The following is a 25,231-nucleotide window of genomic DNA, read 5'->3' as shown; positions in this document are numbered from 1 at the left end:
CCCGGGTTTCCCGCCTCGCTTCGCGCTCCTCGGCCTTCGCGTCCCGGCGATGGAGGCGGCGGCTCCGGAGGGCGCCGAGCCGGGCAGCGGCGGGAGCGGCGCTGAGGAACCCGTGGTGTCCCTGGCGGAGGTGCTGGCGGAGAACGAGGAGCTGGAGAAGGAAGCGCGGGCCGTGCTTGGGGGTAGCGACCACGAGCGCTGCAGTTACTCACAGGTGGGGGCGGGGCCGGGGGCCTCGGGGGCCGGGGGCGGGGCCTGGGCCAGGGGCGTGACCAGGGGCGTGACCGAGGGGCGGGGCGCGGTCCCGATCTGGGGCGGGGCCTGGGCACGCGGGGCGGGGCGAGGCGGGGCAGGGCAGCCCCCCCCCGCCTCAGCGCCCCTCACGCCGCGGTCTGTCGGTCTGTGTGTCTGTCGGTCGGTGTCTCCCTCAGGGCGCGGTGAAGCGGCAGGCCCTGTACGCCTGCAGCACCTGCACACCGCCCGGCGCCGAGCCCGCGGGGATCTGCCTGGCCTGCAGCTACGAGTGCCACGGCACCCACCGCCTCTTCGAGCTCTACACCAAGAGGTACGGGCTGAGGGGCGGGCCGTGTAGGAGCCTCGTGGCTCCTGATAAACTGCTGGGAATTGTTCAGAATACGAAACCCAGCGTGTTTTCACTTCATATAAACCCTGAAACGCTACGTTTTTCTCTCTCAGGAATTTCCGCTGTGACTGTGGAAATAGCAAGTTCAAAAATCTGCAGTGCAAGTTACTCCCGGTAAGTTTCAGACAGGTTTCAGGCATTCGGAGTCAAAGTAACAGTCCTGGGTGGGTGGTGCCGTGCCTGAGCCAGTGCTGATTCATGCCATGCCTCCAGTCTTCCCAGAAAGTTAGAAAAGGTGGGAATATTACAGCAAGGAGTAAAACTGTTGAGGGACCGAAGGGAAATGCTGGGAGCAGAAGGAACATTTGGTCCTTGCCGTCCATGAGGGCAGCAGTTCTGCATCCATGGCCAGCACACCTGCAGGAGCAGGTTGTGGTGTTGCTGCTCTCACACATCTCATTAGCTTTAAGCTGTTTCAGAAAACCTTTTGGGATGCAATTTTGCAGTTGCAATAAGAAAGTTTAAGGCTGTGCTGCTATCAGAGGGTCAATTCCCTTTCCTTCTTTGTGATGGCATTAGTGCCCCAATAGTTTGTCACCAGAGCTTACTGATGGGATGGTTTTTTACTGTCTTAAGTTGCCTTTGCTTTTCTACTTGGTGGGGATTTTGAACTTTTCAATTAACTGGCAGTCTCAGTCTTCTCTGAGGCAGCCACAGGATGCTGCTTGGTTTGCTCGCACTGGTGCTCCCAGGATAATAGCTGTCCAAACATTGAAACAGACAGTGGTTTTGTGTATGGCTGTTTTGTGCTGGGAGAATTGAAATGGATCCAGAGCTAGTCAGCAAAGTCACGGTGCAGTGATCCCTACAGACACCTGTGACAATTTAAGATGTTACCATTTCTCGTTTGAGTCAATGAAATGGATCACGTGGTTGTTCCTTCTGCTTCAGTTCAGTGAAAATTCAATTGTACAGGTTAAGTGGGCTTCAGCATCTGTCCATTAATCTGTTTGACACCGTGGTTGCCATTTGCTACAAGGGTGAGCAGACTGTTTTTCCTCTTTAGTTGTGAACTTTAGCATTCCTCATGTGCCCTATCTGCTGCTCAGTGTAAAGCAGAGGTGTCTGGAGAATATATTTCTTTTTGTATGTTTAGGCTGATGAAAATAATGATGGTTTTAGAAATTAAGAGGGAACAGAAGTGGTTGTCTTTTGTCATTTACTGTCTTTAGTTCTTTACTGTGTTGTCTTTTGAGACTTTTTCTCTTTTCTCCTAGGAAAAGGGCAAGGTGAATTCAGGAAATAAATATAATGACAACTTCTACGGATTGTACTGTACATGCAAAAGACCTTACCCTGATCCTGAAGATGAGGTAAGCAATACAAAATCCAGTAGCAATTATATATAGATGGTTTTTATGGTAGATACTGTGCAAAGGGTGATGCCTGAGCTACTTTTCAAGGAAGATCCCACTTCAAGAAATCTTATGTTCCATATTGGTTTTCATGTGTCATGTGAAGTAATGACTTGATAATTTTTTTTTAATAGTAAAGTATGTATATGCTTTAGAGACAGATGAGGAGGACAAGTCATCATTTGGACAAAATGGTGCTGCAGTTCCCTGAAGTTGCAGAGTTCCCCTAGGGAACAGGATTATCATAACCTTGAGAAATGTGGCCTAGTGCAGAATAAATACATTTCATGTGATAGGAGAGAGATCAGAATGTGCTTCCCTGTGCCTGCAGCACTGCTCTGGCAAGGCTTCTGGGGTGGAGACAGTCTGTCCTGTCCTGCAGCACTAGCTACAGTCCTAGGTGGTAGCCAGAACACTTTTTTGTCTCTCTGGAACACTAAAACACAGCACTGCATTTGCACGTGCATGCTGTTGTTTGCAGCCACAGGAATCAGGTGTCCTAAAGAACAGGGAAGGCACAAGTCTTTCAAATACCAAAAAAAAAAGGCATTTTATAAGCTCCCCTCTCTCAAGTTCAGGGACAGCTAAAAACATTTCTGAAGAAATAATTTATAGTTATTTCATAATAAAGCATTTCATACAGTCCTGTGTGGTGTCCAGTTAAGTTTGGTTCTGGCATCTTTCACAGACCTGATGACAGTGTGAATATCAGTATCTTTCTTCTTCTGAGCTGTCCATGCATTTCTGTTTATAGGATGAAGGATACTAGTAGTGTATTAACTTTTATCACCTTTCTGTGAGAAAGCCTTGCCCTGCTGGGAAGACTGGTTTTGTAGTAATAAATGGGATTTCACAGCCTCAGTCATGAGAGAGATGACGTGCTGTTGAACCTGAGGGGAGCAAACTGGCCCACAAAGCACTAACTACTTACTAATGGGAGCTCCCTGTGAGGGGTGAAGAGGGAAAGGCAATTCACTGAGCAGGATTTGCATGGTGCTGCAGTTTGAGACTGGTGAGAGATTGTGGAGATTGCTGTTAATGCTAATAACATGCATGTTCATCTAGATTCCAGACGAGATGATCCAATGCATAGTTTGTGAAGACTGGTTCCATGGAAGGGTAAGGAAACTCTTAATAGCAGAGCTGCCATTTGCACAGGATGGAGTTGGTGTTTAGGTTTGTATGGTGATTCTTACTTGGGAGGTGTGCTGTACTTCTCGAAGGAGATTATTACAGGAGCTCCAAGGTATTTGTTTTCAGCTTATGTAAAGGAGCATTACTCTTGCACTGCTGTCCACTCCAGTTAAAAATACTGGGAAGAGTCCTACCTTTTTGAAGGTTACCAGTGCAGAATAAAGCAATAACTTTATAACTGTCTCCTTAATTAGAAAACTGTTGGGAGAGTAGCTAAGAATTAGAAAAGTACAAGGCTGTGGCTAATTCCAAGTCCTGCACCTGCAAGATAGCGTGTCCTTGGGCCCAGCTGGAGTATGATAACAGTGAAAGAGACATGAGAAAAGAGAGATGTAACTCCTGAGGAATGGGGAAGAACTGATATTGTGGTGTGGCCAGTGGACGGTGTAAATTACAGAATATTCATGAGCTCATTGCTTGCTGTGTAAGTGTCTGATGCTCTCTTCAATAAACGGAGCTTGCTGATCTCACATTGAGCGTCCCACGTTTTCCCTGCACCCGACAAATGGCTCATCCCCGACAAACAGCTCTTTCTGCAACAGAAAACTCTAAGCAGCATAGTTGGTGAGGAAAAGATTCTTACTGAGGCACATCATTATCAACGATGTGAATAGTTTTTCCTTCAAAAGAATGTCTTTTAAACTCTTTATTCCTTCAAGTAGCAAGGAACAGACTGTGCTGTTTATTCTTGATTCCAAACTTTAGGGAAGTCTTTTGAAAGCAGCCAAGCACTGCAATGGGGGCCCTACTTAATGGGTAAGCATTAAGGATTCAGCCTCTTGTGCCTTGAGGAGCACAAGTGAAATTCCATGCTTGAAGTTGCAGGATCAAAGAGTAAAAAAAATATGACTGGCTTCAATTATGGGTTCTTGTAGATAAACTTCTTTTGTATTAAGTGTATGAATGAAGAGTGTTGTGCTGCATACTGTGAGCTTTGCAGGAATGCTTTTTCAGAAGAAAGCCACTAAGTGCTTTTAATTGCCCAAATAGTTCTCATCAATTTATGGACAGCTTTGGGACTGAATTCTTCTCAAGTTCAGTATGTGAACAATATAGATGCTTCAGTTCTGTGTACTCACTTCTTTCTGACAGCATCTTGGTGCAGTTCCCCCTGAGAGTGGAGACTTCCATGAAATGGTGTGCCAGGCCTGCATGAAACGTTGCCATTTCCTATGGGCTTATGCATCCCAGTTAGCAGGTAAAGAAAGTCAAGAGATCTGAGCCAGTACTTTGTGAGCATGTATTTCTCATACATGGTTGGTTAATGACATAATACTGGTTTTAAGTGGTTGGAAAAATAATATTAATTGTATTGGGCAATCACCTTCAACAGTGGAACACGAGGGGTGGCAGTTACTTGTGAAAAAAAATAAAAAGCCGTTTTCATTCTTAAATCTTGATTCAGTGCTGCTGGCTTCTAGTTACTTTATCAAAGATGTCTAGCACAAAATGGGTGAAGATTTAATACTTGAGTCAAGGAACTTAATTTCTAAACTGGATCAAACAACTGAAGAGCCATCCTAAGGGAAGCAGTGAGACAAACACTTCTTGCAGATGCTCTGATCAGCAAAGACTGAATGATAGAGTGCCCTGGAATGAATATGTTTAACATTAATCTGGGTAGGGCTGGGGCTGTGCTCAGGACACACGTTCCCTGTGGTCACCCCAGCTCTCTGGACTTAAAAGAATGGATGACTTGAATTCTGTAGAAAGAATTAATTTCTCACAGTGTCCTAAAATTACTGCTTCTGTCAGCTGCTGATAGATTCCTTATGTGCCCAAAATTTCACTGGTATTTTCAAGGATGGCTACCTGGAGTTCTTTTCCTTCTAATGTAAATGGTACAGAACAGGGTGTTTGTCTCAGGGTTTTGGTTTTCCTCCTTCTAACCAGCTTTGTCACAGGGCCCATACTTGAACTGGCATCAAACAGAAACTTGTTTTAAATAAACAAGAGATTAGTGTAGTTAATCTGTGGTGGTATTTTTGAGATGTGTTTGGAGAAAATGAAAAACTCCAACACAGTCACGTGACAAAAAAGCACATGACAGTTACTGAAACTGTGATAGCTAGCAAGGGGTGTCAAGAAGGACAAACATTGTAGTGAAGAACTCTGAAATACCCTCTTCCCTCTCCTAGGGCTTAGATTTTGGGAAGCAGAGTGCTTTAGAATAGGAGAAGCAGAGACAATGCCTGTAGTGACCTGTACTTTTTCTGGCACAGTATTTTTATTTGTGGGTATCTATCTTCCAGTTCCTCCTTTGACCAAAGCGAGCTCCCTTGAAGATGAAGGGATTGTCCTGAAGGTAGAGGAAAGTGAAGAGCAGAAGAAAGAAATAAAAAAAGAAAGTGGAGTGGAACACCATGACACAAAGGAGGAAAAGCAATTGGAACAATTTAGTGAACCATCCACTAGCTCTGGGTCTGCCTGTCCTGAGGTAAAATGTGCCTTCTGCTCTGACCTGCACATCCTCATGTTGCTGACAATCAAAGTGAAACCCACCTCAGTCTGTGCAGGCTCAGGGAAGGGTGTTCAGTCTGTTCCCATGCTCCTCTTCAGTCCTGCAGTCTCTGTGGAGCACAGTGTGAGCTGTGGAGCTGGGCTGTTGAGAGGTGCAATGTCTGTTTGCAGATGGGCTGCATCTGTCCCTTCTCAGCCACCTGGCCAGTACACTGAGGTGACTTCTGTTTGTTCCAGTATGTGGTGTAACTGCACTTGCATGATGGTCCAGCTCTGAGTTCATAAATACTTACAGTTATTGCAGAAAATTTGTACAGAAATTTCCCGTGGAAATTGCTGAAACCACATCAGAATTCTCATGTGGATAGTAATATAGGTTGTTTATAAAAACAAATGTGTTTGAGACAAAAGAAAATTCTTGCTTAAGGAGAAGGACATGCCAAAAAGAACAGGGTCTCTTTGAAGTGATATTTTGGAGTACTGAACACTCTCCTTTTATTTCAGGTAGTTACTAAGAGTGAGGAGCCCATCTGCAAGCTGAAAGAGCTCCAAAGCAAGCCATTTGTAAAAAAAGATACTGCCACCTTTTGGCCATCCAACTGGAGGAGCAAATTATGCACTTGTGAAGACTGCTTGGTATGTATGTTCTCTTCATATATATGTATGTTTGGTATGTATGTTCTCTTCATATGTATGTATGTTTGGTATGTATGCTCTCTTCATTACCATCACACATGTGGGACAGGCAGGGAGAAGCTCCCACACCATCACTGAGGAGAAGCTTTAGGTACAATCTGTGTGAATGTTCTTAATGCTGAAACCTCCCTTCATTCCACCTAAAGAGTCACATTGAATCCTGTGGGATTGATATAGCAGGAAAGGGCTTCTAAATATTTGTATTTTCTTTGCTGCTTTAATCCAGTGTTGACTGGAAGTTGTTAGGAGAAGATTCTGAAACACTGGATACAGATTCACCTTATTATTTTTACTGTTGTTATTTGTGATACTGAACACAAGGACTGGGGGAGAGCACCTCCATCTGAGAAGTTTTGTCACATCAATTTTACTTCATTCTCCAGAAAATGTATTCAGAGCTTGAAGTCCAGTTCCTGACAGATGAATGTGACACTGTCTTGGCCTATGAAAATAAAGGTACCAGTGACCAAGAGACAGAGAGGAGAGATCCTTTAATGGACACCCTTAACAGCATGAACAGAGTGCAGCAAGTGGAACTCATCTGTGGTAAATACAACTTCATCTTTAGAGTCTCCCTTAACACACTTTAACTGAGCAGTTTGCCACAAGAGATTGATGTATAGTGTGTAGTGTCAAATTATTTTTGAAGTAACATGCAGACAGCTGTATGACAGGCTGCACACCTCAGTCAGGATTGGTCCTCTCTGGCCCATCATTACACCTTTAATTTGCAGTGAGACACTGCATGGAGTATGAACTTTCATCCTGTTTAACATCTTAGGTACTGTGATGATAGTGATTTATTGTAATGTGAATATTTAAACATTAGTTTGAACTTCTGCTGTCTGGCTGATTTATCTTACCCTGTTCTGCTTTTTGGCAATCTCCTGTTGGCTGGGAGTGCCAGCCAGGTGTGCCCTGTGGCTCTGCTGCAGAGCACAGTGACAAGGCAGTGCTGAGGTGTTTTACACCTGGAGCTGTTTCTCTGCTCCAGCCAGGGCTCTGCACTCTGGCAAGGACAGTGTCCCAGTGTCCCAGTGTCCCAGTCCCCACTTACAGGCTGGGCCTTCCCACCACGCCCCACACGAGCTTGTATGGGGGAAGCTGGGAGCAGGGCCGGTCTGTTGGTTACCTGTATTAATTCACTCACTGATCTCTGAAATCAACCCAAACAGACACTCACACTGCATAGGTTAGTCTCATAAATTGTTAGGCTTCTCATGTTTACATCATTATTATTATATATAATCTAATTCAAACCTAGGTTTGTCTGAAGTAAACCTAACAAATGACAAGAGGAAGTAGAACAAGTTATGTTCTTGAGCCAATGTTAAACTAAAACTGGGTATCTTACTGTTGTTTTCTTTCCTTTGCTTTGCCATCCAGAATACAATGATTTGAAGACAGAACTGACTGACTATCTCAGGAGGTTTGCAGATGAGGGAACGGTAAAGTGCAACTTCCAGAATTTGTTTGCAAGAAAATGTGTTTTAAAGAACCGTTGAGGGCTGGGTGGAGAATACCATGATGTTCTGTTGTAATGTTTTTTCTTGTCTCTTGGAGTTGCTGGTACTACAGTAGAAATCTGAAATCCCTTATTTCATTCAAGTTTGACAATTCCTTAATGACATTGTTGAGAGATAATGGGAACTTTACAGAAATCTGTCTGCAAGGTAGTGAGAGCAATTCTTAGATTAAAATCAAACTTCTGTTGCTCTAGGTAAGATATTCAGGAAGACAAGCTCCTAAATTTTTTGGTTTTTTTTAGATTGACTCTAAACCCTTGGAAGAATAAGGACTGACCATGATTGCCAGTCTTGTCAGTTGTTTTCCTGCAGGAATTGGCATGCCATCATTAAGTAGCACTTGCATTTTGTTGGCTGACTTGCTGTATTGCCATTCTTAGTTACACTGGAATGACCCTGAAGCAAGCTCGTGAAAATCTTGCTTTGTGTTAAATTTTCTGATGATAAAAGCAAGAGATCAAAGTCATTAAAATGCCATTGGGAGCTTTGGTCATGTCTTTGTTCTGCCTTTGGGAAGCTCATTTCCCTGTTTGTATTACCTACAATAGAATTTGGGCATTAATCCTCTCCTTCAGGTGCAACAGGAAAGCTGTACCAGAGAAATTTCAGGGTATTGGTTTTTCTGTGCTTTGTGTATTATGTGTGGAGATAAAACAGGATCCTTTAATTAAGCTCTTCCACCACAACTTGGGTTTCATGCTGCTTCTCCTAGGTGGTTAAAAGAGAAGACATTCAGCACTTCTTTGAAGAATTTCAGTCTCGGAAAAGGCAACGGACTAACAGGATGCAGTACTACTGTAGTTAGACTGAGAGGGTTTGGGTCTGAAAGGACAACTGGCTAAACAATGTTCACTGGCAAACAGAAAAGGCATCTTCAGTTTTTGGCTTCTCATCAAAACCCAGCTGTCCAAGAAACATCATCATTTTGTCTAATACGTCCTTCATTTGTAGCACCTAAAACATGTTCTTACAAACCCATCATTGCACTTAGAGGGATTTCAGTACCGATGGACTTGGCATTCCCGGGAGAGCGGGCCGTATCTCCAGGGGAGGAGGGCGGGACGGGAGCAGCGGTGCTGCCGCTCCCCTGCTTCCTGCCGGGCTGGAGCCGAGCTGTGCTGAGCCCGCCCGGCCCTGCCCTGCCCTGCTGCGCCCGCGCTCCCGGCTCTCCTGCGGGAATGGCTCTGCCTCCTGCCCCGGGGCTGCTGCCATTCCGGTGAGCGCCCAGCGCCACGAGCTCCCTGTCCCTGTCCCTGTCCCTCCGGGGCTGGCCGGGCCGGGCCGGGCCGAGCCAGCGCTGCTGCCTGCCCGGGCTGCTCGCAAATGGGAAAGCAGAGCTTAGGCTTGATACAACACAGTGTTCTGTCTGGTTTTATACATTAGAAAACGTGTTTCCAGTATGGGACACGAATGATTTCTGTGGTAAAAAAAATTCAGATGATCTTAATTTGCTCATCAGAACAAAAACAAGAACTAGGAGGAGGTACTAAATTACAAACTAAGCATGGGGAGGTTTGTTATATGCTTTGATTTTAAAAACTAGCCTACAGCAAATTCTTCTACTTTATAAATGTTGCTGAAAACACTGCAGCATCCTGGTATTTTGCTACAATATGGAATGTTCTTTTTATAACCACTGTGATAATCATGGGACAGGAGATGTTTCACTGACTTTTAAGACTACACATAGCTGCAATTAAAAATTAAGATTTTGTAAGTTTGGAGCCTAATGTAGTTAGACCCCAAAACCTACATTAAATTTCTAGTTTTTTAGGATTTCTATATCATGGGGTACTATTCTGCCTTTCCATGTTAATGGTTTTTGAAAAGCAAAGGTAGACTTTTATCATTCTCACTGTTAACTGTTTCTGACCATTTTATTTACAAACCGTAGTTTAGCATAGATGCTCAGCTGAGCAGCTTCATAGAACATAGACTATGCTGAGTTGGAAGGGACCCAGCAGGATCATCACATCCAACTCCCTGCCCTGCCTAGAACACCCCAAGAGTCACCCCATGTGCCTGAGCTTCTTGAACTCTGTCAGGCTGGTGCTGTGACCGCTGCCCTGGGGAGCCTGTTCAGTGCCCAACCACCCTCTGGGTGAAGAATCTTTCTCTGATATCCAACCTAAACTGCCCCCAGCACAAGTTCAGGCCATTCCCTCAGTCCGGGCACCACAGGGAGCAGATCAGTGTCTGTCCCTCCTCTGCCCCTCACAGGAAGCTCCAACTGCAGTGGGGTCTCCCCTCAGTGTCCCCCAGGCTGAACAGACCAAGTGCCCTCAGCCGCTCCTCACACGGCTTCCCCTCAAGGCCCTTCAAGGTCCTCCTGGCCCTCCTTTGGACACTCTGACAGCTTTGTGTCTGTTTTATATTGTGGCACCCAGAACTGTCCCCAGGGCTCGAGGTGAGGCCGCCCCAGGTCAGAGCAGAGCAGGACAATCCCCCACTGGCCTGGCTGGGGATGCTGGGCCTGATGCCCCAGGCCATGGGTGGCCCTGCTGGCTGCCAGGGCACTGCTGACTCCTGCTCAATGTGTCATCGACCCCCAGGGCCCTTCCCTGTTTGCTTTTAAATTTAACTCTGGGTATTGTACATGCTCTTTTTTTGGTAGCAACTGTTACAGGAGCTGTAACTGCACATCTAACTACAATATATAAAGATTAAAATAACTTTTCACTGTGTACTGTCTTGTTTTCTCTCGGTGCTGCTGTAGTGTTACATCCTCGAACTGTCTAGAGGGAGCCCAGTGATGAGCTGTTAGCCAAGCCACCAAGGTGCATAATGGGGGCTTATCAAACCCAGGATTTCTACCTGACCCAGGTGTGAAATAAGGGATGGCAGCCTGCTGGCAAGTACAGTTTAGAGCAGGACAGGGTCATATTTCCTCTGGGCTGCAGTTTCTGTAATTCACTGAAGGAGGGGGGGAGAGGGTACCCAAAGGCAATTGTGTCTTCCACAGGAAAGGCCCCAGTGATCACAGAAATGCTTTATGGCCCAGTGCCAGCCTTGCTGTGATTAAGAAAATACAGCACTGATGGAAGGAGTGAGTTCAAATGTAGAATTCCTGTGGCTCCAGGTGCAGAGCACAGGGCCAGATGAGCACTGTCCATTCCTGGCATCAGCCTGGACTGAAGCAGGGTGCACCGGAGGGGACCCAGCTCCAAGTCTCCCTTTCCACTGCAAAAAGCCTCCCCGAAGCAAAGGGGTCAGGCATCCTCCTCTCCTCTGAGGCTGGCAGGCTTAGAAGCACTGCTCCAAAGTGACAGCCTGTAAGAAAAAAAGTTAAAATTTTCTAATTTAGGAAGCTCCTAGAACTCATCTTCCTGGGTGTGGGAGTGAAGGTGTCAGTAATTGACATGTGGGACCACAGTTCTCCCTCTCCTAATGCACCTGTGCTCCGTGTCAGGATGTAACCCATGGTGTTCTGCTCTTGTACACCAGAGTGGGACCAGGCCAGATGACACTTCTGAACTTCAGCCATTGCTCTGAAGCAGTGAGGCACTTGTTCCTGAGACACAGATGTAATGAATTGGCAGCTGGAATAGCTGGCAGGGAAACTGCAGCCTGGGAATGCTGGGTACTGAACATCTGCCCAGCTGCTCTGATGAGAAAATGAACACCCACTTCTTGCACACAGGGCTGCGGCCCAAGGCCCAGCTCAGAGCAGCCCTACTGCCTTCCACAGGGCATGGCCTCAGGCAGGCAGGCTCCAGCCAGGGCTCACAGAGCTACTTCACTGAAATGCTTTCCCCTGGTATTAACTGCCTGATCAGTGACTCATTTCAAACCCCTCTTTTACACACTGGCTGAGACCACGGCTTTGGTGTTCACAGCATCACTGTGCCCCTTTTTTCCCAAAAGCCTTTTCACTTTATTGCTGGGCTCCTTCACCCCAGCCCCAGTGACTGCAGCCTGGAGTGAGCAGGGCAGGGTGCGGGGTGCAGCCAGGAGCAGCAGCTCAGGGGAAGCAGCCACACAACCACGTTCTATACAAGCCATTTATTTGAAATGCCAACTATACGTAGGATAAAGTCAGTGTTACATGCTTCTCAGCAACAGTAGAAAAATAGAACCAGTGAAAACCTTTTTACAACTGTAATGGTACTCAAAAGAGAAATGTATTGTTTTACAATGCATCACACAAGACTAGAATTCAAGTTTGGAGGTACCTAAATAAAAATACTATTTTTTTTAAAAAAACACTATGTACAATTGAAGCGTAAACAAGTTTTACAAAGTACTGGTTATGCAGGTTGTAGAAAAAACACTTGCATAGGACATGAAGTCAGTTTAAGAAAGTTTTCTGAGCCTTTAGCATTGAAGGCACTTGACTTTATACCAGTAACAACACAAGGACAAGAAACAAATTCTTAACACTGCCGAGGGCAGGGCTGCCTTCTGGCAGTACAGGTAATTACAGAAACCCCAAATGTGGTTTTACAAGTTTCCCTCAAAGCTGTTCCCTGCATCCAGCAGGGCTCAGCACCACCTCTACCATAGAAGCATACAATTATTAGAACAGTGCCTCAAACAGCATTAGTGTTCTTTCAAAAAAAAACCCAAACAAACCAGAAAAACAACCAAAACAACCAAACCAAAAACCCACACAAAACACCCAACCCCCCTTGCCCCCACCCCTTTCCCAAACCCAAACCAAAGAAACCCCTAAAGACATACATTTGGGACATTCTGGGATCAAAACCCAAGGCTTACAAGGACAGGTGGCCACAGCCTTAAATTTCATAAGTGAAAATCCTTAAGAACAGGAAAATACAACATGAAACTGCCAATCAACACAGCAGTTACTAATACACAACTACAGTAATTCTGTGGAACAACAAAACATTTCAAAGGAAGAATGTATTTTAGGAATTAAGTTACTCATCCATATATTAAGGAAAAGAGGAGTTGGGTTTGGGGAAAGAGGAATAAGACCTTTTTGCATGTTAGTCACTAAATGCAAGTCTGACCTCTCTCTTTAACAGAACAAGGAACATGAGTCTCCCTCATTCAAAAAAAGAATGTTTATAACTCTATCCTCAAGCAAAATAGTCAATAATCTGTCATTTCCATCTAATTTATAGAAGGAAAAGATGTCAATTTCCAGCCTAATCAGAAAGTGCTTCATGTAAACAAGGAGCTTCTGCACCAAAGTTTCAGTAGACAGAGAACAAGGAGTAGCAGGTAGCACAGGTATGTGTGGTGTGCGAGTGAGATGGAGGATGAACACTGGCTTCTGAATAATGCTGCCATGAAAAATGGTCTCACCCCTCTGCACATCCCAAGTAGGAAATCCTGCTCTGGAGTACAAAAATAAAGTTCCAGTAATTCAAGAAATCCTTCTTTTCCACTTCAGACCAGCTGCCATTAGCTGCCATCTTCTTCCCAATTTAAAATATGCAAGTGAAAACAGATTGTCTATATGGCCTGATTGTCTTTGTGGCCTCAGAAGGACTTGTCTTTCATTCTGCATCTACTTTTAAACACTTAATCCTTTTTTTAATACTGCACAGCTCCTGAGACTTCAGAAACAATTTTGTATTCTAAAACGCAGACATGTCCTCCCCAGAGGCATTTCTCACCAGAAATTATTATTCCAAAGCATTTCATGATTTCCCTCAAGCCATAACCTCAGAACTTCTCATCTTCATCAGCCACACCTCCCTCCCCAAATTTCAAGCTTTAGAGTTTTACCTGTAGATCTCAGTCCCACCTCTGCCCAAGTACACAGTGCCACATCAAACTGCGATAATCAAAGTAGTTTTCCTGAAGTACATCTATCAGTTTTAGGCAAAAATATTGAGAATAGTAAGTTTTCTGAGGGCAGCTGTAATTTTTTAGTAGTTAAGCCACCAACACGTACATGATGCAAGTGCAGGGAGTTTCAGGGTGTGTGCTGAAAGGTCCTGGTTCTGGTGAGGATGACACCCTTGTGTGTGGTTAGTGATGCAGTCAGCACTGGGCTCAGCTCTTCAGGAGAAACCCAGAGAGCCTCAGCCCCTGAACTGCAGCAGCAGCATCCCCCACTGACACCTTCCTGCATTTAACAGTGTCCTACACCACAGCCCCATGGAAATCCCACACATGGGTGATGGAGCCAGGACCACCCAGTGCCTTGACTGTGGGCAAAAAACATTAAAAAAAGCTGACAGAGGAAGAAAAATCTCCCCTCACACACAAGACATCACCTGCAGAGTTTAGGCAAGTTTCTGCTCCAGCCCTACCCCATGCTTTCCATGGCTGCATCTCAAAAGGAACACCTGCAGAACCACCACAGAAGCAGGCCTACAGATGTGTCTGCAGGAGACACAGAGTTTATTGGTTCAAAGAACCCATATCTTAATTCATTCAGAAGCTATTTGGTAGTTTGGAAACGCAGAATTCAATATATTTCAGTAACACTGTGTTGTTACTAGGCCCTCCATACTTTAATGAAACACATTAGGTAAGAATTTGCCATCAACTAAAACCAAAAGTAAAGTTGCAGCAAGATTTCTGTTAAACAGTATTAAGCACTTTGAGCTGCAGGAAACAATCCTACCTAACCTAAAAGCAGTCCTTAGGTCACACCTGGGACTGTAGTTTTCTGCTATAGAAAAATTCATTACAGAAACTGCATTTAACCTCCCACTAAACAGGACCTTACCAGCAATCACTACTCTGCAGTGGCATCAGACAGGGATCAATGAATGCAATGAATTTGTGATTAGAACTGCACCACGAGTATTAAGGACGTAATTCATAACTGTAACCCTTCCCCTGGTGCTCTGCTGAACCCTGCCCCAGTGGCAGGAGCCAGCCCAGATGAGCATCCTCCCCTCCTCACACCCTGCTAACAGGGCAATCTCATTTCTGTGCTTTCAGAAAGCAAATCAGGCAATGGAGGTGTAATTTAAGAGCGCCAAAGCGTGGTGATGCTGAAGCAGCGACTCTTCCCTTGGATTCTGCTCACAGAACAGCTGCACCTGCGGGGCAGCACCACGTGAGGAGCGCTGTCACTGAGAGTGAAGCCCTTTGGAAAGCACAGGCAGGAGAAAGCAAGGCCATGGGCTGTCACCCTGGCAGGGAAACCCTGCCGCGTGTTCGGGCAACAGCGAAGGTTCCGAGCCTTGGCTTCCTGACAGCCCAGGAGTCGGCAGGAATCCGCTCACCTGGTCTTGGCTTACCCATGGATGAGCAGCTGGAAGAACAAGTAATTACTGTAATTTTTACAGTATTTCTACATTTATTTCTAAATGGGCAAATCAGCAATTCTAGTCTGTCTAGTAAGTGCTTCCTGCTTCCAGGTGATCATGGAGTCCTCCACGGTCACAGCCGAAACAAAAGTAAACAGACTCATACTGTCATATTCCAGTGAATTTCACAGGAATTTGGATTCCTAAATACCCCTCTGGATTTTTAAAACCCCAGATATAATTCTTGAAGTGGGTTTGCTATGTATATAAAGAGAAGACCAGCTGCCAGAACTTTTCAAACAAAATATTAGATTGGATTCTTGCTGTAGTCATAAAAATCAGGAAGATTTCAATCTGAACAAACAAAAAAAAGTTCAACTAAAAATGTAGTTTTTTTGATGTGCTGTTCTTTGGAATTCCTATAATTAAAAAATAAACACACTGTTATTATCTCATAAGAAAATACACTTCATAATGTGCAACCCAATGCACATAGAGAATCAGCATGTGAAAGGGTAAATGCAAAAGTATGAAAATACAGTCCTTTAAATGTGACATTAAAGTTTAACATATTAGTACAAAACTAATACACTAAAATAGATGTACAGGTGCAAAAGGCTACCAGGTTGTAGAAAAAAGGTACCAGTTTCTGTTTTTTTAAAAGGCTGAATTAAATCTGCTCAAGAAAAAAAAAACTGCAACAAAATAAACCCAGAAGCAGCATTAAAACCAAACTGATAACATGCTGTCTCTAATAAAGCAATGTATGTACAAAACAAGTGAGCAAAGCTGAATTTTTCTGCTGGCATGAAAGAATTTCTCTGACAGAAGTCAGGCCAAAAGTTGCAAGGAATGGGATGTTTACAACTCTTAGGCACAGAGAAATAGTGGAGGTTGCTTTCATAGGGCAGATTTTTTGTACAGGAAGTCTGGTTTGTTTGGAGACCTCCTTCCTCTGCTTACTCCATCTTCCCTTTCCAAATCTGCATTTCTCTGTGCTCCATGTTCCAATGGCTCATCATCTGCCAGTCTCCTACTGGGTCTCTCTTCTGGCACGTCAGAGCTGTATGCAGAGAGGGAAGGTCTGTTGGAGGTGAGCCCGTAGGTTAAATCCGTTTCCATTTTTGTTCTTCCCCTGACGTGAACAGGGCCATTCCCAGCACTCTCCTGGGCAGCCAGTGCCAAGTCCAGCCGCTGGGGGGGCTGCTCTAAGACATCGAGGTGTATTGGCTCATTCTTCTGCCTGTGCTGATGCCCATCCTGGGAGAGCAGGTACTCCCTCCTAGAATCCTCTTGCTTTTTAGGAGAGATCTGGGAAGGTAGATAGGCTGACTTTAAGCCACTTGGTGATGCCTTATTGTGGCTGTACAAATCTGGGCCAAAATAAATGCCTTGTGAAGGTGAAGGACTGTGCCTGTTGGGTGCTGGAGTGGAGGGCCTGCATGCAGCATTGGAGAAGTCATAGAAGTCAGGATATTCCTGTGGGTTTTCTCGAGCATCTATTTTTTGCTCTATTGCATGTTTTTTCCGAGAAGTAGGCAGGTGTCTGTTCTGAATGCATGAAATGTGCTGGGGTGGGCCGGGCCCTACCTCTGTAACCGCCTGGCTCAGCTCTGTGTCCACCGTGAGCTCGGGCAACCTTCTGTCCTTCAGAGACATTGCTGACACTCCCATCGCGATGTCCGGCATCAGCTCATTCAGCAGGGGCTGAGTGCACTGGAAAAGAAAAGAAATGGGTCCATGGAAACAGAGACTAGAGCTAAACACAAACTGTTTATGATACTTTTTGTAATTTAAAATGGCATTTTCTTAATCTACTTTAGTCTTGTCAACTTCAGCCTGCAAGTTTCCTGCACTGTTTAAGGAACACATCTATCCACCAACCTTCACCTTCCTGCTTCTCTCCTCCATGAAGCTGCCATGTCACAATTACATTTACTCCTCCTAAATGCATCCTGCCTTGAACATGCAGTAAAGGACAATGTACTGCTGAACTTTTTAAAGGCAGGCTTGCTTTAAGCCATTTACAATTATCAAACAAACAAAGTACTTGGTGCAGAGCCCAACAAATGGTTTGTCACAGCACACAGTTGCAGTGCAGGGAAGCCACGACACACCTGTCATCACCTCCGACACAACCCTTCTGCTTCCCCATTTTAAAGTTAGTGAACTGCAGACATGTGTGCTCAGGACAGGCTCAGGGGGAGCCTCAGTTCCAGGGCTCACCAGACCCACAGAGTACATGGAAGCTGCTGTGTGGCGTTCTTCTCACCTATCCCATGCTTGCCTCAGTGCACAACTGCACATATCACAGCCTTCCAGACAGAGGAGTGAGAATTTCTACTTACACTTACCATTTCTCATGAAAGCAACTTTAGTAATCATTGATAAAGTAACTCACAAATTGCAGAAAGAATACAGAACAAAAATATCACCTATATTAAGCCTATGCTCCCCCTTGCATTACTTATGGACACGTTCTGGCAGAAATATTTCTGACATGAAAACGGTTACAGTATAGTTTCCTTAGGGAAGTCAGTATTGATCAAAGGAGAGTGACATGCTATGAATCCCACCTTTGACCAAACAATGGCACACATTTCTAATATGAAGTTATAAATTTTATTCTAAAATAAAAAAGAAGCGCAAAATATTTAAGACAATTGCTAATGGGAAGAAAATAAAATCCATTTTTCCAATCAGAACCTGAGAATCAAATCTGCACCTAATGTGGCACAACTATGCAACTATAATCACTGCTTTTACATGCTGTTACAAACTCCTTTTTATCAGCAATTACCAATTTCTGCTTGCCAATTCCTTTTCAAATACTTCTCAGTTGTAAAGCTTTCATACTCTTCACACATGTATAAAGACAACCTGTTTACTACAGACTATGTACCTGCAGTTAGCCAAAATATCCCCACTACTTCTACCTGAATTACAGTGTGTACTACTGGGGCTGGCTTATGCTTTGTTTTAGTGTAGAGCAAACTACATTTGTGACACGAGGGGTGGCTGAGGTCACTTGTCTGTTCAGCCTAGAGAAGATTGAGGGGAGACCCCTCTGCAGTTACAGCTTCCTCTGAGGGGAAGAGGAGGGGCAGATATTGATCTCTCTTGTGACCAGTGACAGGACTGAAAGGTTCTGCACCCACTGGGTGGTTGAACACTGAAACAGACCCTGTGTGTCCCTTCCAACTCAGGATATTCTATGATTTCAGAAGATTCCTGAGTGCCATTTGGCCCTCCAACAATACTCCTGCCCTGGAATGCTCATTCTCCTATAGGGATTCTCACTTGCCTTTAGGATAGAGAATCCTGACAGACAGTTTGGTAGAAAAACCTCCTAACCAACAAAGACGCTGACTTCATATAACAAAGCCAAGCTACTCCACCATAACCATTCTCTCCAGTTCCTTCGATGAGGTACTTTGAACAGCCAGAAACAGGCAAAAGAGGAGAAATGCCCACACTTACCACTTGTTTCTCAGCTGCCATGACAGCGGCCGCCGCCGCCACGGTCTGCCGGCCCAGCGCGGCCGTGTTGGTGCAGTCGGGGGGCGCGGCCTTGGCGCTGCCGCCGGGCAGGTACGCGGGAGCGGCGGCCTTGGGGGCGGCGCGCGACGAATGGAACAGAGAGTGGTTGCACGGGTAGGAGAAGGAACGGGAGGGATGTTGGCTTGGCACCCTTTGCTTCCAGCCCACTTTGAACTGGTTGTGAATAGGAGTTGCTGGTGGGTGGTATGGAGGTGGAGGAGGGGGCAATGGTGGATGGAAGGCCACAAAAGAGTCCAGTTCTGTAAACATGGTTTCTGCAGTGGGAGTGCTGTTGACGCGACATCGTCCAGACTGTCTCACTGTCAGCAGTGGGCTCTCATCCCCAAATCGCTCATCAGGAAAGAATTTGTGAGGATTCTGCAGAGGTAAAAGACCCAGCATGTTACAAGACAAAGGAGGAAGACATCTAGAAAAATCTCTTAGAAACATGCTAATACTGTAACTGCCTGGCTGTGCTACATACAAGCTCACCAACATTACAAGGTGACTACGGCTACCATGCAAAACTGATTGGGGCTTTTCTAAAATAAGACAAGAAGCATCAGATTCACTGTAAGTTGACCAACAGATGCATTTGCTTTAGCACCAGTGTATAAACAGAAGAGGGATTTTCAGTTTCCCAGCCCTGACATGTACAGTCAGAGCTAAAGCATAAGTTACTACTTTTCCTCCTCTCTGTTTTAAGAAGAAATAATAATCTAAGTTTCAAGTTATGATTCTACTGTTCTCATCCACTCCCTTTAGCAGTTTTAATTTGTCCCCCAAAATTTGTGTCAATAAGAGCCACCTGAATGGCAATGACTCTTGAAAAAACTATTTACACATTGCACTTAGAGCTTTATAAAATCATACATCAAATGCAACTGGCGTTTGCACCTGGACAGTCAGGCAGGCATTTCAAAGCACTTGTGTGTACACACAGCAAGTACTGCTATGCAGGGCACACAACCCAGTCCCTCCATGCTCTCCCAGCCCTGCTCCACACCTGCAGGAGCTCAGCAGCAGCATCCGAGAGGCCGAACTCCCGCAGCACGCGGATCTGGATCTCGTAGCTGACGGTGGCGCCCTCGCCGCAGTTGAGGGCGTAGGCGCGCTGCACCTGCTCCGTGTGCCGCAGCTCCTGCAGCCGCCGGATCATCTCCTTCACCACCACCAGACTGGGAACTGCGGGACAACAGACAGTGCAGGGGGATAACAGAGAGGCCTTCCTTTCAGCTGTCAGACAGTAACTTTGATTGCAATGGTTAGATTTATTCTGAAGGAAAAATCTAGCATCAGGCTGCCCTGGCTTTTGGTTTTTTTAAAGAAGCATTCTGCCAAGAACTGTTCAACTTAACACATGTTCCATGGAGCATCATTAAGCCACATGGGATAACACACATCCTACAAATGATAAAAACATTCACCACTTCTCTAGCTTCTGCTAGAATAAGGCCCAAATAGAGCTTTCTTTATAAACCACTCATGATGCAGGAATTCCATGATTTGAGGCGGGGGCAGGATATCTTAAATAACAACTGAATGTTCCCTCATGAATTGCACAGGCCAAGAATTCATTGATTTTTTTGGCATACATTTCATACTTCTAATGTAGTTCTATAATCAAAAGACCATAACACCAGTATGTAACTAGAGAAAGGGCATTTTACACAAGTTACACAAAGTGTAAGCCAACAAAAACCTGTTAAAATTAGGTTGTTTTATGCACTCATATTGAAATAATTAAAAAAAAAACATTCTAAAAGAAAGTAATGTATAACTTTGGGTATTTATCCTGTTGCAAAACTTTCTCATGCCACTTCTTACTGCCGTTTGATGATGAATGATATTTCTCTGTGGTGTTTCTGTCCTAAGGAAAATGTGCATATAAATAGGGAAGACAAATGTAAGTCCTGGTGTCTGATCCTTCACCAGCTTTACATACTACCATGACCAGATAGATGTCTGTAATGAAAGCTCATAAAAATTCACCAGATCATACAGCAAACAGTGTGAAAAGACATTTGCATAACAGAGAAGGAGAAACACCACACAATTACAACTAGTACCAATTTCATTTTACAAGTTTACACTGGTAGATGAAGGAGAAGTATATGTAAAATACAGTGCAAAATATTCCCCTCCTTAATGGAGTTCCTGTACTGAGAGGGGAGGGAAGGAACCCATTCTAACCAGTCTTCAAGGCTCTACCCTCCACACACTTAAATTCTTCTGACAAAACCTGTTTTAGCAACCAGATGTTTAGCTACAGCCAGTATTTTGCTAATACTTAAAGAGGATCTAAGAGAAGTCTGAAGCAGATCTCCAAACTAGTAGCCTTAAAAATGATAGAGTTTTCATTTAAAAATACTGTCTTCTCAAACCCTAGGTTTTTTTGGGTTTTTTTACTACTATTCATGTGAAACACATGGAAGAAAGATTATGTGTATTAAAAAATACAATTATTTCAGTTGCAAGACTTCTAATTTAGACTGAAACTGGAAAATGTGTAAAGAAACCCAACCGCTTGCAGAACCTGGCCTCAAGTTAGAGCAGGCTTCAGCTGAACTAATTTTACAATAGTGCTGCAGGAAGAGCACTAAACACACTGCCAGCAGGTTTGTGCAAACACAGTGCCCAGGCAGAGGGACCAAGGAGAAGGCAGGGGCAGAGGGAGGTGACGCTGCCCAGCTCTGCCCCTGGGCCCCATCCGTGCTTCAGGATGGACTCCTGTACAAATTCGAGGTTGGGACAGGCTTTAATCGCCTCATGTTAATGGGTCCCATCTGCCCATTCTAGCAAAAAGGCACTGGCAAACCAATCAATTCTTTTGCTTAATTACAGGACTAAGCAAAGCAAACAGTTGCCAGGACACAATTCCTGCACTCCAACTACTGGCCAGGCTCAGAGCTCGTATCTATGTTCAAATCAAAGGACTGGCAATATTTCCTACCTATTAAATTGTACAGAACCAAGACACAGGGGACTTTCAGATTGGTCAAGATGTTTCATGCTTGCCAACAGAGCCAGTTTTTTTAAGAACACGAGAACTTTGGCAAAATACTGAAAACCTCTGAGAACCTGCTGCCTTTCTCAAATTCTTTGGAATTAGGATTGAGCAAAGTGTTATCAAAGTCCTATTTTACATTAAATACTTTATATTCAATTCATGCTAAGTATATTTACACTTTTCTAGGAAGGGAAGTCCAAGTACTATAATGCACTGCTGAGATGCCACAGTTTTGCTGAGGGCTCCAGATTTCTAAACAAACAATTGGTACTTTTATCAAATTTTTCAAAAGTAAGTTCTCAGAAGCTCATTTTCAGCTTTATCAAGTTCCTTCCCAGACTACAAGAAGCAAACAGATCAAAACCACTCCACAAAATTTCCTAGAAATCTTAGAACTAAACAGTGTTTCAAATATTCCTAACACTTCAAATTAAATTCTCTTGCAGCAATTTCAATCCATTACTTTGGTCCTGGGTCTAGCATGGTAGGAATGATTTATCTACTTCCTTTCAACATAGCTGACTGAAGAGAGACCTAATTGATATATAAAGAGCTTATAAAATGGGGAATGCCATAGCACAGCATTTTCCTTCACTGAATTAAAATGTAATCTTGGTCATTTAGCTATCTAATCCTGTCCTCCAAAACATGCACTGACTCTGCCAACTTGTCATCAGTTGCAAGCTTTGACAGTGTCTTCTCTATGCACAGTGAGTATTAATGGGACAGGGGAAAGGCAGAAAGAGCTAGATGCTTTAGGAACCACACTAGATAAATTCTTCCAGTCTGACACCAAAAGTTCATATGCATAAATGACAAAATATATTTAGTATGTATTTTCCTGGCTTGCCTATGGGGAATGTCACACCAATCATCCTGAAGTCAGGAGAGGCCATATTTACTTGAGCCTATAAAAATGCACTCTGACACATTCTTCCACAAGGAATTAAGTTGGTTTGGCTTCAAAGCTAAAGTGGATTTGGTAAATTGAAGTAAATGTGTTTTGAATTCTCATTTCCAGTACTTTTCTGGCATACTGAGTTCAGCTGATTTCCTTACAAATTATGTTCTCTGGCTTTTGATTTTTGAAAGAAATTTTCCAGACTCACAGATCTTACCTATATTGGACAACTGGTTTGTAGAAAACTGAGAACCCTATCAAAAATTCTGAGAATAGAGAGCCAGGCACCAGCAAGCATTCTACTGTGTTTAACCAGTCCAAGGGTTTTGTTGTCCAACTAGTTACTCTGCCATGCAAAACCAGTTAATGTCTTTGGGACAGACCAAAGCAGAAGGACTATTCCTGGTGCAGAACTACTCTCTGAGGAAATGATCAATTCAATAAGTGCACTCACTCCACCCCCACACTCCCAGGAGCTCACCTGGGATCTCGTTGGCTATAACTGAGGGAGGGCTGCTCTGGTTGGTGCTCACTTGCTGGTGGGTGATGACGTGGCAGCACTGCGGCACCGCGTTGTTCACCATGTACAGCGTGTCGGGCACGTTGGACATCCGCACCATGCGCAGGCGCACCAGGTCTGTCTGCTCCACCATCATCTCATCCAGCACCGACTGCAACGACAGCACCACAGCCCCATGAGGGCACTGCACACACCCACTGCCAGCACAGCCACACCAGGGCTGCTCCACCATCTGACAGCACCACAGCCCCATGAGGGCACTGCACACACCCACTGCCAGCACAGTCCAGTCACACCAGGGCTGCTCCACCATCATCTCATCCAGCACCAACTGCAACGACAGCACCAGAGCCCCGTGAAGGCACTGTGCACACCCACTGCCAGCCCAGCCACACCAGGGCTGCTCCACCATCATCTCATCCAGCACCGACTGCAACAACAGCACCACAGCCCCGTGAGGGCACTGCACACACCCACTGCCAGCCCAGCCACACCAGGGCTGCTCCACCATCTGACAGCACCAGAGCCCCGTGAAGGCACTGCACATACCCACTGCCAGCACAGCCCAGCCACACAAGGCTGGCTGTGTCCACACCACACTTAGTCAGGCCACAAACAACTGGCTTTTTATCAGCATTTTCTATTTAATTTTCCAGGCATGATCATAGCTGGGTTTGAGCTAAGAGCAGGCAGGAGAATAGTTTGGGAAGGATACTTTGTTTACTTTAACCTGTCAGATTAGACCTGCTCTTCTCGAAGCCAGACCCTCTGGACTTAGGACAATTACTGCCTATGAGTCTCAACTTTCTGTGCCATTGAGTAGAAGGCACTAGCCTGAAAATGAAACCTGTTTTTCTCAGACATCTAAAGAGTAGAAAAGGATTTTGGCCTACACTTCGAAGATTCTTACTTAAGATCAAATGAACTTATTTCAAAAAATGGTAGACTGACAGGGAAGAAAAAAAAAAAAACCAAAAAAAACCAACAACAACTACTCATTCACAATTAAGTAAAGTTACCAGAGACTATGACAGTCCTCCCTCTAAGGTTTAAAAAGCCTTAAAAATTAATTTAAAATACAAACAGCATAATATGAAACCAGTATTAACAAGCAGGAATTCTTACAGGGATATGGGGGTTGTAAGAACACACTTTTTACTCTGGATAAATACTAAAGCACTCCCATAGCATACACCTGAAAACTAAGAGTCAAAGCTTTTATCATGTTTTTGTTAGTTTTAGCAATCCAAGATACAAAGAGAACATTTTAACCAGCTGGTCTTCTTTTGCTATTTTACTGCCACTTGGTGCTCTCTCTAACTGCTGTGCCCAAAATGCAAAGTAGTTTCATTTCTTCCCTTCCCCAGTCAACAACATCTTATACCTTTAAAAACAATCAACATCTTATACCTTTAAAAACCAGGCACAGGGCAAAAGCTCCAAATTCACCAGAGCACATGTCAGAGCCTTTAGTGATGTGGATGTACACAGTTTCATCTAACCTTCTTGTTCTGTTGTCACCTGCACTGCTGGGACTCAAAGCTCTCAATTCAGATCAGAGCCATCTGAAGTGGTGGCATTGGTCAGTGACACAGAAGGCTCCCATTCTGTCCAACAGAACGTGGCACATTCCTGCCCCACACAGCACCATCTCCACCCTGCCACCAAACATCACCACCAGAGATGCTACAAGACCTTCAGCTTGACAGTGCTCATGCAAGAAATTAAACAGGGAAGCAACTGCTTGAGAGAGAAACAAAGAGGGAAACAAATTCATTCAAATCGGACACAGGATACTTATTCCATTTTGCGGAGGATCACAAGATTTTGGGTATGTTCTGATTTAAACAAGGTGATGAAATATCAGTCCTCTGCCCAGTGGAATAGCAGTTCCCCACCCAGCTCTGGTGGGAGCTGGGGAGCCTGAAAGAGCTGGCACCAAGGTTGCTGACTAGCTGCAGACTGGGACTCTCAGGCTCTCACCTTGCCATCCGCCTGCCAGGAGGGCTGCCGAGGAGCTGGGCCGGCAAGCTGGCTGGAAACCAGGGAGGTTTCCCTCACAACGCTGCTTTGTTTCCGGTGGAATTTCATCAACATCTGTCTCGCAAACATTTCAATTTCGACAAAAAAAAATTTTGTTGAAATTTTTCTGACCAGTTCTAGAGACTTGAGCCTGATGATCAATCTTGTAAGTCTTGTTAAACTGAA

The 25,231-nt window shown here is 44.7% G+C and overlaps 2 protein-coding genes across 3 annotated transcripts in view; one reads left to right on the top strand and one right to left on the bottom strand.

Annotated features, from left to right (window-relative positions):
• Window positions 1-49: 49 nt before the first annotated feature.
• Window positions 50-12,418, top strand: UBR7 (ubiquitin protein ligase E3 component n-recognin 7). The gene is made up of 11 exons (XM_005483172.4): window positions 50-214; window positions 432-565; window positions 697-757; window positions 1,861-1,956; window positions 3,064-3,117; window positions 4,285-4,390; window positions 5,445-5,629; window positions 6,157-6,288; window positions 6,732-6,894; window positions 7,735-7,796; window positions 8,587-12,418. The coding sequence occupies exons 1-11, from the start codon at window positions 50-52 to the stop codon at window positions 8,677-8,679; spliced, it is 1,251 nt and encodes a 416-aa protein (XP_005483229.1). The 3' UTR covers window positions 8,680-12,418.
• BTBD7 (BTB domain containing 7) overlaps window positions 9,709-25,231 on the bottom strand; it is a 53,487-nt gene continuing 37,964 nt past the window's right edge. The window contains exons 8-12 of one of the 2 annotated variants that reach the window (XM_074542441.1): window positions 25,007-25,120; window positions 22,985-23,174; window positions 19,599-19,777; window positions 18,533-18,970; window positions 9,709-16,768 (exon numbers count right to left, since the gene is read on the bottom strand). In XM_074542441.1, the coding sequence (XP_074398542.1) occupies window positions 15,953-16,768; window positions 18,533-18,970; window positions 19,599-19,777; window positions 22,985-23,174; window positions 25,007-25,120 (1,737 nt within the window). In that variant the 3' untranslated portion in view covers window positions 9,709-15,952. The remainder of the gene's footprint in view (window positions 16,769-18,532; window positions 18,971-19,598; window positions 19,778-22,984; window positions 23,175-25,006; window positions 25,121-25,231) is intronic. The other variant, XM_074542442.1, reaches the window with a different exon arrangement.

Source organism: Zonotrichia albicollis, chromosome 6, assembly GCF_047830755.1.
Source record: "Zonotrichia albicollis isolate bZonAlb1 chromosome 6, bZonAlb1.hap1, whole genome shotgun sequence".
NCBI lineage: Eukaryota > Metazoa > Chordata > Aves > Passeriformes > Passerellidae > Zonotrichia > Zonotrichia albicollis.
Note: the sequence above shows the minus strand (reverse complement) of the source record. Positions and strands in the feature narration are given on the sequence as shown.

Bases quoted from the DNA above. Each gene is read 5' to 3' on its own strand.
- UBR7 (XM_005483172.4), top strand. From the start codon at position 50: ATGGAGGCGGCGGCTCCGGAGGGCGCCGAGCCGGGCAGCGGCGGGAGC. The intron at 566-696 runs GTACGGGCTGAG...TTTCTCTCTCAG, and splicing joins TTCGAGCTCTACACCAAGAG to GAATTTCCGCTGTGACTGTG. The intron at 1,957-3,063 runs GTAAGCAATACA...ATGTTCATCTAG, and splicing joins ACCCTGATCCTGAAGATGAG to ATTCCAGACGAGATGATCCA.